The sequence below is a fragment of the Monodon monoceros genome, unplaced genomic scaffold (genome assembly GCF_005190385.1).
Source record: "Monodon monoceros isolate NGI ecotype Baffin Bay Population unplaced genomic scaffold, NGI_Narwhal_1 Super_Scaffold_14, whole genome shotgun sequence".
Taxonomy (NCBI): Eukaryota; Metazoa; Chordata; class Mammalia; order Artiodactyla; family Monodontidae; genus Monodon; species Monodon monoceros.
In genome coordinates, this window is record NW_021703770.1 from 25243766 (window position 1) to 25256872 (window position 13107).

The following is a 13107-nucleotide window of genomic DNA, read 5'->3' on the forward strand; positions in this document are numbered from 1 at the left end:
TTCCCTCAGCAGGTTGCTATGGTGACAACAGGGCTACAGCATTGCCTCTCACTGCCTGCATTTCTGCAGTAAAGGCTTTCACTTAACACATGTTGGATTTTTTTAAGGCACACACCTCATCATCAAATACAAAGAAATATTGGAGGCAGCTTTATCTGAGTCATTTTCTAAACAGAAGTTGTGTCTATGTTCTTTATCCTGTACTGATGGGCCCCATAGGGGGTTAGAAAATTCACTCATTCATGCATTCATTCATTTGACTGTTATATATTGAGTGTCTACTGTGTCAGGACCTGTACTAGGCACTGCCTACATCCCTGGTGAAGACAGACAAATAAGCAGGGGATTCTGATAGAAGATCATAACAGCTCTCCTGGGGTGAATTAAATACAGGTGTCCTGGAAGTATGTAAGGACTGATCTTCTTGGGGGATCAGGGGACGTTTCCTGGAAGAAGCTGTTTCTAAAATGAAACTTAATGTATCTTTAGGAGTTGAGGGGGATGGGTGGGTGAGGTGCAAGAAACGCTCTAGACAAAGGGACCAGAGTGTGCAACCATCTAGAGGAAAAGAGAGCACGGTACCTCCTGAGAACTTCAGTTGCTACAGTTCAAGGGGTATCCATTTGTATGTGGAGGGGGAGTGGCAGGGGCGATGGATTAGGGGTGGATAGGGGTGGTGAGGGAGGGAGGATCCAGAGAAGAGCAGTGTCAAGAAATGAGATGGGAGAGATACACAAAGCCAGATCATGAAAGGCATTTGTGCCACGTTAAGGAGTTTGAATATTACTTGGAGGACAACCGAGAAATCATTGAGTTTTAATGAAGAAGCACGGCTCGATTTGGCCTCGTGGAAAAATAGCAAAACTGGCGAGACAGGAATAAGAGGCAAGATTGGAAGCAAGACAACCTTAGTTAGACCGCTCTTGCAATAATCCAGGATGTTTGCGGTTTAGGCTCTAAGTGAAGAAAATGCAGTCAAACAGAGGCCAGAAGTAATCCGATTCAAGACACTATTTCTAGGGTAGGGTGGAGATCATTCACGCTTTCTGCTATGCGGGGCCACATGAAGGAGAAGAAGTCAAGAATGACTCTGAGGTTCTGACTTGGACACCTTCGTGGAGGGTGTTTTCTGCTGTTAGGCCCCCAGATTTAATTCTCAGGAGGGACCTCAGAAGTACCTTAACAGTTTGACGTTAACAGTTCGAGCCTATCTCACAGTATATGTCCTCAGGCTCATAATTTTGGAAATAATAGACTGTAGGAATCATCCTGGAACATCACTTTCCTGAAGTCCGTATCTGAGACAGCTGTAGGTATACAAGTATGAATTAATAAGCTCTTCCCACAAAATAAAGAATCGTAAGATTATCAACTTCACTTAGCAAATCTAAGTAGATTGAAAAGACATGAACATGTATGGAATAAAGCTTCTTTATGGGTATAGAGGAGGCAAACTGCTTTCACTAATCCTCTGATTTCAGGCTCTCTCTAGACTCACACTGTACATTCCTAGATTTGAAAGTTGAGGACTCAGAAAAGTGCTTTTCGGAGGGCAGACAAATGAGATGGTGGAGGTTCAGATACCATTTTCAAGGATCACAGTCCTTCCGTGTAGAACACTGGGTGTAACGATCGGGCTGTTCCCCATCCACACTGCTACTTAGAATATTCTCCAATTCTGAAATAAAGGGCGTCTAAATTATTATACATGTAGAGTTGCATCATCAGATGAAACTACAGTAATAAGTGTAATAAATCAAGGCCCATGACCCAGACGAAGGATGATCCCTATTCCACGTCCTCAGCTGAACAGGTTTTTGAGCTATTTTGAACAAATCTGTCTGCCTCAAATGCTTTTTCTGTCTGTCACGTAAGAGGATTCAGCAAATATTGACCGGAAGAGCTGGACGTGATTTGACTGCCCTTTGGAAAGTTCTCTTGAATCAGCTGGGTATAGCTGTTTTTTTTTGTTTTCCTCATCTAATCCTCCTAGCCATCCTTGACGTAGGTATTATTATTATTATCCCTCATTTAACGAGGATAAACTTGAAGTTCAGAGAGGTCAAGAACTTTAGGCACATAGGCACTTCGCTAGAAGGTAGTGGAGTGCTGCCTTGAACTGGTTTTCTGAGTTCAAGTGCGGTGTCCCCAAAGCAGCGTGCCTGGTACTCATTCCCGGGCGTCTGTGGGCCAGAGCTGGAGAAAAAGGCTTTCTCGCCCTCAGCAACCTGGCTTCCCAAGCCCGCGGGAACTGGCCTCTTCGTTCTGTCCCTGCGGTGCTGCGCTGCCATCGCCAGGCTCTTCGGATGCAAATCCCCCAAGGAGAATCGCAGCCTTTGAGATTCCGGAACCCAGATGCTGTGTCAGTCGTGCAGCTTTCGCTTGGCTGGGGTCCGGGTGGAGGGGGACCGCCCCGTCTCTCTCCTGCGAGGTAATTGTGTGGGGAGCTGTAAGTTGACTTAAAACCGAGAGGGCAGGGAGCAGCCGCGAGGCAAAAACTTTCCCTTTCTACAGTTTGGCTCTCAGTGATGTCACAGCTTTTCTGGGTTCTTCTCTGCGACGTGCACCCCCTTCGAACCCGATACCAGGTGCCAAAAAGGGGGTGTTGGGCGTCACCCTGCTGGAGATGCTCCGAACCTCCGCAAGCCCTCTCCGGTTCGGGCTCGGCAAACAAGGAGGGGCGCGCGGAATTGGTGGGCAGGGCCCGCAGCGAAGTCGGGCGGGCGGGGCGCGCCGAGGCGCCTCCCAAGGGGCAGGCAGGTGAGGGAGGTCGGGGGAGGGGAGCGGGAGCCGCGGTGGCACCACGTGTCCGTCCGGGGCGGGGCGGCCGGGCGTGCCCTCGGGGCCCTGCGCGAGCTGCCGCAGCGGTGGCGGCGCGTCGGCCCCGCAGCAGACGGCGGCCGCAGAGCGCGCCGGCTCAGCACAGTCTCCTCGCCCCGGTGCCCGCAGGTGCCTCTTCCTGGACGGCGGCAGCGGCGGCGCGAGGAGCCGGCGGGCGGCAGCGCGATGGGACCCCTTCGGGAGACCAAGGTAAGGAGGGCACGTCTTGCGGGCGCGGATGGCAGTGTCCGCGAGCGCCGGGGGAGAGGAGTGGTGTGCACTGCGGGGAAGGGAGTCAGGTGAGAGCTGGAGGGGTGACGTTTAGAGTTGTGGTAAACGGGGACAAGGAGGTGGTGGGCACGATGAGAAGGCAGGGGACAGTTGCTCAGGTGATGAGACCTGGGAGATGGGCAGGTGATACTGTGTTTGGAGGGTTGGCCCGAGGATTAAAAAGACTGACTCTGAATGGTTAATCCCATCCCCTGAAATTGGAGATTTGGGATCTAGCTCTCAGTCGATGTCCTCTGTGTGTGATGTGAATAAAAAAGGATTTGATGTATTGGGGACTGAGAAATAAGGACTCCAGCATTGGTTCAGGGTCTGCCTTGTGCCGAGCGGAGTGGCTGACGGGTGATACCTGCTGGGTGACTGATGTGCAGAACAAACCCCGAGGCTGGGTGCGGCTTTCTCCCCTGGATAGGGTGGATGCCTGAGCGACCGCGGGACTTAACCCGCGGCTGGGGCTTTCCCTTCAATTCTGCACTGTGAGGGCCTCCCAGAGGTGTTTACTTTGGCAGCGACCCTTCCTGGTAAGCCGCGTGGAAATGAGCAGGAGGTCGTATTTCCAAATAGTGTTTGTTACCTAATCCAAAGCCCTTTTTCAATTGCAGAGGTTGGAGTGAGCAGTGGGTTTTTTTGCGAAGAGCTCCTCCTAGGAGTCCATTTTAATATGGAAGGGTGGTGGTGACCCCGAAAAGCACTGGACAGACTGCAGGCCCGTTCTGCTTCTAGATGATGTGCAGCAGTTTGGCTAAGCATCTTTGCTCTTTTAGCCTCAGTTTCCTCATCTGTAAATAGGGACACAAATTAGCGTCCTCCCTATGGCCTCGGTTGTAAAGATTAAACAAGATAATGGTTGGGAAAGCACTTTAAAAATTGAAAAATATTGCTAAAATGCTGCTTTTTAGGCATTTTTAAAGCCAAGGAAGGCACGGCCCTCCGCATTTAATTCTGTGTTTTGAAGGAGAGAGAGAGAAAAATCTCTTCCTATGGGTGACCTGTAAGGAAAACAAAAGCTAAACGTGATGTAAAAGGTGGAGCCATCTTACTGGGTATTGGATTTTTGTTTGCTTTTCTGTTGGCAACAAGCCTTGTGTACCAGGATATTAATGAATAATTAAAATCCTGGCCGGAAGAGAGGGGATTTGAAAGATCAGGCTGCATGATCTATCAGGAAAGACTTGTTTCAGGTATAGGGGTCTACTTTGTGAGGAGACATGAAAACAGAAGTGAAAGTATCACAGCTAATTCAGGGAAAGCAAAATGGAAGTCTGGAGGAAATCAAGTAATAACCAGAGTGTGCTGTGAGTTATGAAGAGCCTTTGAGAGAGCGGAAAGCTTAAATGTGATAGGAAAAGCCAGAATGAGAAGGTGAGTTAGGAGCTGCCTGAGAGAACGGAATAGCCTTTCTGCTAGCGGCTGGAAGTGTGCGTGTGTGCGTGTGTGTGTGTGTGTGTGTGTAAGTACATCCGTGCTGGAGTGTGTGCTCTTCAGTAAATTAGAAGGCTTAGCTGAGTAGAAGAGTTCTGGAGTTCATTTTAGCTACTGAAACAAGGACTACTCTGTGAAGATTCAATATTCAGAAATGTGGCTTCTTAGAAACTGAGCTCAGAAGCAGACTGGAGTTCAGAGGGGGCAACAAATGTTCTTTTGTTTTATTTCTGATGTCCAATTTGGAGAAGGAGCAGAGAGTGCAGCATCACGAGAAGGAGATTTCCCGGAGCCGGATTCCCCGTTTGATTCTTCGGCCCCATCTGCCTCGGCAACAGCACCAAGTGTCCCCAGCGTCTGAGTCTCCCTTCTCGGAGGAAGAGAGCAGAGAGTTCAACCCCAGCAGCTCTGGGCGCTCAGCAAGGACCATTAGCAACAGCTTCTGCTCAGGTACAGTACCTGCGGGAATGAAGGCAGGAAGTGTGTACATTGCCCGGCATTTTAAATGCATCTGGAGAGGGCCCCTTAGAGTCTAGGACTGGACGTTAGTTATTAGGATGAATGATACGAGCTTGCATCTTTTTGGCTGTTTTGACCTATGAACACAGCATTTTCAAATGGTTCAACCTAATGAAATTTCATACCTGTTTTTGTATGTTATTCTAGTTGATAATTTACTATGTGAAATCTAACTCCTTGCTTCTATGACTGTTTGTAAAATGTATTCCTCCATTAAATCTGGAAAAAGTAGCTTACATTTCATACTAGCAATCTTTGTAAGCCTGTGTACTTCTGTTAATGGAATCCTCAAAGATAAAGCTACTCCTAATGAATGAGGTCAGGATCAAGGTAGTTTATTTCCCAGGACCAGCCTGACCTTGTATTTTAGAGGGAAAGAGCACAGGCTTTGTAACCTTACAGGCCTGGGCCGGAATCCCTGGCCTTTCTACCCCTTACAAGCTGTGTGACCCTGGGCAAGTCGCTTAATCTCCTTAAGCCTCAGTTGTTACATCCATAAAATGGGATGATAATACCTACCTTGTAGAGTAGCCGAGAGGTTGAGAGAGACCACGTACCTAAGTATATTCCTAGTGCAGGTCCTGGCCTGTAGAGGTGCTTAATAAATGATGTTCCTTAATACAAAGAACATATGTCAGTTTCGATACATGTTTGAGGAGGTTTCCTTAGAGTTGTGAGTATATTTGGTAAAGGCATAAATCTCTTCCTGAAGGTGCCACCGTTACCTGTTGACAGAGCCTATTATACAAATTGAAGCACATGACTTAGAAGGACTTGTATTCTTTGAAAAGTATTAGGAATTTGGGTAAAATTTAAAGGAGTGATTGTCTTATGATTCATGAAGAATGTTTCACAGAGGATAATTTTTAGAATTTATTTAGGAAAAATGTAATTTGAAGGTTAACACATGCATGAAAAGGGACATATGAATCAAGGTGCTATGATTAATGCCCTAATTTAGCAGGATACAATATTCCATTGTATTTAGTATTGGTGATTACATTTTCAGGGATTTTAAAAGTGTAGCTTTAGATTTATTATATACTTTCACAAAATAATTCCACCCGACGCATAAGTTGTATATTAGAAATACTGTGCCCCTTATTTTTATATTTTTTTCTCTACAAGGCTTCAGATTCTCTACTTGGTTTTGAAAAAATTCTATCGAAGTATTATATTTTAAAACGTGTTGCTGAATCCAGTGTAAAATGGAAACCCACTGATGGTTTGCTTGACACTCTCCCAGGAAGAAAGAGAAAGGAAAACTGCTGGAGCAGTTAAGATTCCAAAAACCCAGAGTCGTATTTGCAGAATGCAATGCTGTTTACTTTCACTCCATTTTGGAGTTCAGGAATCACTCTGGTTGAATGTGGATGAACCCAGGGGAATATCATCTCACACTGACACGGCTTTGTTTACATAACTCAATTCCACATTTATTCCTGAAATTCTCTCCACATAATCATTCTCTCTCTGACTGACTTCACGGTGAGCAGTGTTACCAGCAAAAAAGAAAAAGTTGGTCAAAACAAAAGAAAAATCCCCAAATAGATCTTAGAAAATATATTTGACAAACAAATAAAATTGTTAATTTTGGCCATGAATCATTCTTTCCAAGACCCATTTCCTGGATCAACCCTCCTTCCCAGGAGACCTGTCTCCCACCAAGGCCATAATGCTGTACATGAAAATTGAAAGTAGATATTGATCCTTCTGCCATTAACTAGTTGAGAATTGAGTGGCAGAAGCACCTAATGATGGGTGTCTATAAACCTACCTTTCGATCTTTAGCCTTGAATCCTGCCTCCAGATAGGACTCCCTCTGTTCCTGGGTCTCATCTTCCTGCTTGGCTATTCCCCAAGGTTTGGGTTGATGCCTTGTCGTTCTTTGCTTTCCTTTCCTAAGAGCCCTGGTAAAGCCCCATGATGGCTTTTGAGTGCTGTGCTGACTAAAATTGACAGGAGCAAGGTCTTTGGGGGGCATGTTAATGATGCTTTAGGAGGCCAGTTGATGGATGGGAAATAAATGGGTTTAGTACTATGGGGAGTATTGAAGCTGCAGGCAATGAGGTAGAGACTGTAAAACACGTCCAACCAGCAGGGGGAAATAGCTGGTTTTAGTCCAGCCACTTCAACACTGAAGCTGCAATACATGTTGGTTATCATGGCAGTTAGATCAGAGACCAAGGTACATGCAAATCTTAAAACTACCATCCTCTGCTAGAATGAAACTCAGATAATTTAGAGATGTCTGTTGCTGCTGTAACTTCATAACCTTACTGTGATTGTTGTGCATTAGTTTGTTTTCTTTATAAATCATCACATTCATTAATGTGAAAGAGGGCATGAGGAGTTAGAGGGGTTCTTACAATCTGATAGTGAAATTATAGACGAAGATGTTACTCAAACACAATGCAATTTAATTTGAAAATTACAGTTTTAAAACGGCAAACTGGAGTCTTTCCCTAAATCTGTATCAAAGGCTGTATTAATTGTGAAGAGCATCAAATGTCCTAAGATATTCAGTTTTTAAAAGAAGGATAATGCATTGAGTTTACATAAAGTTAACTTTACTTATTATAAAGGGCTATCCTTTATTTTGAGAGACTGGCTTTCCTATCGTTTGTATTATAACAAAAAAATCCAAACAGTGGTTGGAGTTGTACTTCAGCAAAATAAATGACAACTCTATGTTGAAATGTCCTCCACCCTCACCCTCATGCTTTTCCTTTAATTTTTACTGGTCTGTGAAATTAAAAGCCCGGGCGCTATTTTCAGAGTGACCTGTCCGTTTTTACCTGCTTTTCCTCCCTCCCTCCTTCTCCCTTTCCTTCCCACGGGAGCCTTGAGAGGAACATTTAATGATTTGATATTCTATGTGCTAATTTGTATGTTGTCTCTATCTCATTTCAGAGGGAAGAAGCTGTATGTGACTTTTGCAATTCATTGAGGGCGTGTCCCCAGAGCTTTTCTTTTAATAGCTTCTTATTAGCAGAATTTCTCTGAAGAGATGCATATGTTTTGTGCATTTCATCAGCACGTGTCATTTTGCACTTGGACGTCGTTCTCCTGTTAAAAGAGTCTATTCCTTACAACTTGTGCTGGGTCTTAGTCACTATGACCTCAGGTGGGCACAGCTAAGCTTATGTTGTATTGGAGACCAGGCCCTATTTTGTGTGCATGGCAAGGAAAACATTGTACGTTCTTAATGAATGTTAACTAATGCTTTCTTAGAAAAAAAAAAAGAATACATAAGGAAGTACAGTTACTAGTAAGTTAATAGGAAAAAAAAACAACAACCCTGCTTTCATGTCCTCTCTTTTATTTTTAGTCAGTTTTTTTTTAACCAATATTTTGACATCAAATCACCCTATCTTCCTTCCCTCTCACTCCCCCTCCCCATGTTTCCTGTTTTAACGTGCTCAGAGAAGTGATAAAACCCCTATTTGTGATTTGTGTTCTGGGTGTGGCCCATTGAATCTAGGCCTCCGTGCATTTTTCTCCCTGTTTTTTGTTGGTAGTGCATTGTTATGCATGTTTGTCGTTGTGCCACAACTCCAGCCTCTATTAGAAAAGCTAATGACCTGGGCAAGCCTGTCACATACAGCAGTCACCTGACGTGGTTAGCAGCATGACATACATTTCTCTTTGCTCTGATGAGGCAATAATTACCCCTTAGAACTAGGAGGCAGATGGATTGCTGGGTTTTAGGCTAGTTCTCCTTGGGGTGCCTTGTAAACGTGGCAGGTGGGGGAGATGATGCATATAGTGCGCTGATGGTTTTATGGGAGACCAGTGATTTCCCTGAGTTATATCCATGTTTCTAATGTGCACGCACATACACAGTCAAGTTTATGACTTAACCCATTAAGAAACATGTACCAGGGCTTCCCTGGTGGCGCAGTGGTTGAGAGTCCGCCTGCTGATGCAGGGGACACGGGTTCGTGCCCCGGCCCGGGAAGATCCCACATGCCGCAGAGCGGCTGGGCCCGTGAGCCATGGCCGCTGAGCCTGCGCGTCCGGAGCCTGTGCTCCGCAGCGGGAGAGGCCACAACAGTGAGAGGCCCACGTACCACCAAAAAAAAAAAAAAAAAAAAAAAAAAGAAACATGTACCAGATCAATCAACAGAAAGACAGAATCCAAGATTCTTCACAGTCTAATCCTGAGTAGGGTGTTTGCAGAAAGTACTTTGGTGGTTACAGTGGCCAAGGAGGAATCCTTCTTTGAGTGCCAGTGACCTAGAGGTAATCATTGTTGCTGTTTTTGGGAAGAACAATTACGGCAAATTATAACCTGACTGGTGCCCTGCCGCGGCATGATAATGCCTCCAAAAAGTTGCCTGGCCTTGCCAAACAGAAATATTTCTGCTATGCTTTTGTCCAGTTGAGGAAACTTGGCATCTGGATAGAGTAAGCCTTTGAACATAACGATCAGAATTGAGATGAACTGATTGGAGTGAGCTGCAGTACTGAATTACACTATAAGTGAATGACTGCCAACATGCCATGAAGAAAAAAAACAAAACCCCTAAGAATTTAGTATCATTTTAATGAGCGTGGGACCTAGGCACTGTTGCATAATATATATTTCAAGTGCTTAGCTGCCTCAGTGTCAGAAATAAGTACCCAATGAAATAGGTTACAAATGAAGGGCACACAGACAATGTTTCTTTGAGGATGTGGTAACTGCAATCAGGGGGACAAGAGCAAAATTTTTGACATTTAATTTAAAAATTACTTAGCAATGGGAACAGTAAAAGATAATCATGTTGGAATTGGACCATGCCTGAGAGCAAATCATGGTACTTAACGTGAAAATCTTTTATGTTGTACAATACTCATGTTTATGACATTGTTTCTCAATTTCCGAGAAATTTTGTTTGTCTGCTTTTGAATCCCCAGGAAAACTTGTTTAAAATGCAGATGACTTGGCACCACCTGAGCCTATTGTCTCAGGATGGGAGGGCCCAGGAATCCGTATCTTACAGGCTTTCTGGATGACTCTTACGCCTACTGAAGTCTGAGCCTCATGCTTTGTGTTCTGTATGTGTTTGGAGACTTTTGTGTGAGGGATGGGCGGGGTATGCCCCAGTGGCATCCCAAGATGAACAAGGATCAAAGATGGCAGAAGTGGTGGCCAGCCAAGCTGTTTAAACCCATAGCATGAGGCAAGGAAAATGCTTCCACATTCCCTGGGAATTATAGCTTCTCACTCTATATTTACAATTCCTATGTCATTAGTCTTAGCAATAATATTATTTATGTCTACATAATGGGTTTAGCTTGTGTTCAAGTGGTAGAAAAGCAAAAGGGAGGAGAAAGCATTTCCTTCCTTTATTTTCCTATGGAATCCTCTCCCTGGATTTACTATCTCTAGCCATACTTTTTTTTTTTTTTTTTTTTTTTTTTTTGCGGTACGTGGGCCTCTTACTGTTGTGGCCCCTCCCGTTGCGGAGCACAGGCTCCGGACGCACAGGCTTAGCGGCCATGGCTCACGGGCCCAGCTGCTCTGTGGCATGTGGGATCTTCCCAGACCAGGGCACGAACCCGTGTCCCCTGCATCAGCAGGCGGACTCTCAACCACTGCGCCACCAGGGAAGCCCTAGCCATACTTTTAATTCTTTTTCATTTACTTTCTTTGGTGTTAGGATTATCTGGGGTACACTGAAAGCAGGTGTACTGGGTACAACATGAATGTACCCTGAACACCCAGTAGGTATACTGAGAGAGATGGAAAAAAGAGAAACTGAGGCCTGGGAGTAGCAGGACATTGAGCTTCTTGCAAATGTCCACAAAAATGTATTACCCAGTAAGCATCTATTCAGTGCCTGCTAAGGATCAGGCTAAGGCTACAAAGATGAATAAAACACAGGGATTGGAAAAATCAATTATTTTACTGCCTTAACCCTGACACCAAAATAAATGGGATGCCACATCTTTGGATGTGTTTCCCACACAACTGACTTTATCTCACTGATTTTGTGTCTGGTCCCTCTTACCCACACCCACTCCACACATACTCCTTCCTTGTCATTTGAGTTTGTTGCTCCATTTATTATCTGCGTTGGCCTCTCACATTTCATAAGCCCAAGGGTTCAAAGAAGTAGCATTCATTAGTGTGGTGTAGTAGATAAACACAAGCCTTGGCATCAGCAGACCTGAGTTAAAAGCATGAAATAAGATTAGAAAGGTGGGCAGGGCCAGGTCAGGAATGGCTTTGTTTGCTGTGTGAAAACCTTGACCCCTGAGATCCAGGGTCTATACAGGAGCTGGACCAGAAACGTAAAGAGTGAGGCCACCTAGATAGATGACAATAGAATTAGAGTCTAGAACTGGACAGTGTGTGCCCCTTCTAACAATATTCAGAATTCTTAAAATTCAGCTTTTTTTTCTCTTACTATCTGGGCCAAATAGCACGCATAAGTAGTTGGATATGGCACACGGGCTGCCATTTTGCAATTGCTAAACATCTTTCAGAACCAGTGAAGCGTTTTCAGCAGGGAAGGGTTGTCTGGCTTATGACTAGATTTATAATTTAGAAAAATCTTTCTAATCACATGTTGGAGAGTGGATAGGAGGAAACAGGGAATGATGGGGAGGAACCTGCCTGTTCTGAAGGCCGTTGTGGTGACAGTCTAAGTGAAAAATGATAAAGTAATATGTGTGAGGGTTGGCCCCAGAACATACGTGTCTGAATCACCAATTACAAGTGGAATGGTGTCTAAATTTCCACCGGACGAACCCAAATAGAGGAGCAGGACTGGGGAGAGGGATGAGTCTGGTGAATGAGTTCAGATTAGGCTTTGCTGCATTTGAGATAAAGGTCTGGAGCTGTGAAGAGAAGTCAGAGGTGCTGGTAGCTGAAGTGAAGGGACTTGGTGATACAGGTTTCCCCACTATCTTAAAGTAGAACATCCTTGGAAACCTTCTGTAAGCAGAAATGGCATAGAGTGAAGAAGCAGTCATCTTAGGACACGTCTTGCTAACGGATGCCCAAAATAAGGTAAAGCACAGACGCAACAGGCACAGTTCAAAGCTCTGGCAGCGTGATGCTGGGATGCCGCGTGTAGTTCCTGGAGGACCAGCTCTGCGGCCACACTCACTGCTCAGGCTGCACGCTACCTCTACAACAGATCGATACAAAACAGATGCTGAATGCTATTTTTGATATTTGCTTTGTTTCATAAAAGCAAACGTTCTCTTCGGATTTCTTTCGGTTATCGAAAACAATGCAAACGTAGGTCTTTCCTGAAAGTGAAAAGCAAACTTTTTTTTGTAAAGCAAACTTTCTAAATATGGGGGATGGCTGTCATTACCAAAGGGGAGAACATGGAGGAAGAAGGTTAGAGGACCCTGGCTAGAACTCTGAGATAAAACGAGAGGACGCAGAAAAAGGACACCGAGGCATCTGAGAACAGGCAATAGAGGGGGAGGAGGTGAGCCAGGAGTGACCGTGTCTCCAATCCCAAAGGACAAGTGCGTTCCCAGAAGAAAGCAGCCAACAGGTTCAGGTGTCGGTCGCAGCAAGAGTAAGTAAGGTGTGTTTGTAAAAGTGCTCAAGGATGAGACCACTAGGTTATCAGGGATCTTAGGTAGAAACAGTCCCAGAAAACTGTGGGGATGGACTCCAGATTGCACCAGGCTGAGATGTGAATGGGAGGTACAAAATAGGGTGTAGACAACTTTTTTTAAAAGCTTAACAGGGGGCTTCCCTGGTGGCCCAGTGGTTGGGAGTCCGCCTGACGATGCAGGGGACACGGGTTCATGCCCCGGTCTGGGAGGATCCCACGTGCCGCGGAGTGGCTGGGCCGTGAGCCATGGCTGCTGAGCCTGCATGTCCGGAGCCTGTGCTCCACAACGGGAGAGGCCACAACAGTGAGAGGCTCGCGTACCGCAAAAAAAAAAAAAAAAAAAAAAAAAAAAGCTTAACAGGGATGGGAAAGAGAAAATAGAATAAAAACAAGGGTTGCATTTAAAGTAAAGATAGGGTGTTTATCAAATCAGAGACATTTTGATAAAGTTTTTAGGCTGAGGGAAAATAGACAAGAAAAAAGAGAG

At 45.0% G+C, this 13107-nt stretch overlaps 1 protein-coding gene across 2 annotated transcripts in view; it reads left to right on the plus strand.

The window, feature by feature from the left end:
* Positions 1-2861: 2861 nt before the first annotated feature.
* Positions 2862-13107, plus strand: part of SYBU (syntabulin) — a 72022-nt gene continuing 61776 nt past the window's right edge. The window contains exons 1-2 of one of the 2 annotated variants that reach the window (XM_029222876.1): positions 2862-3030; positions 4779-4980. In XM_029222876.1, the coding sequence (XP_029078709.1) occupies positions 3007-3030; positions 4779-4980 (226 nt within the window). In that variant the 5' untranslated portion in view covers positions 2862-3006. The remainder of the gene's footprint in view (positions 3031-4778; positions 4981-13107) is intronic. The other variant, XM_029222875.1, reaches the window with a different exon arrangement.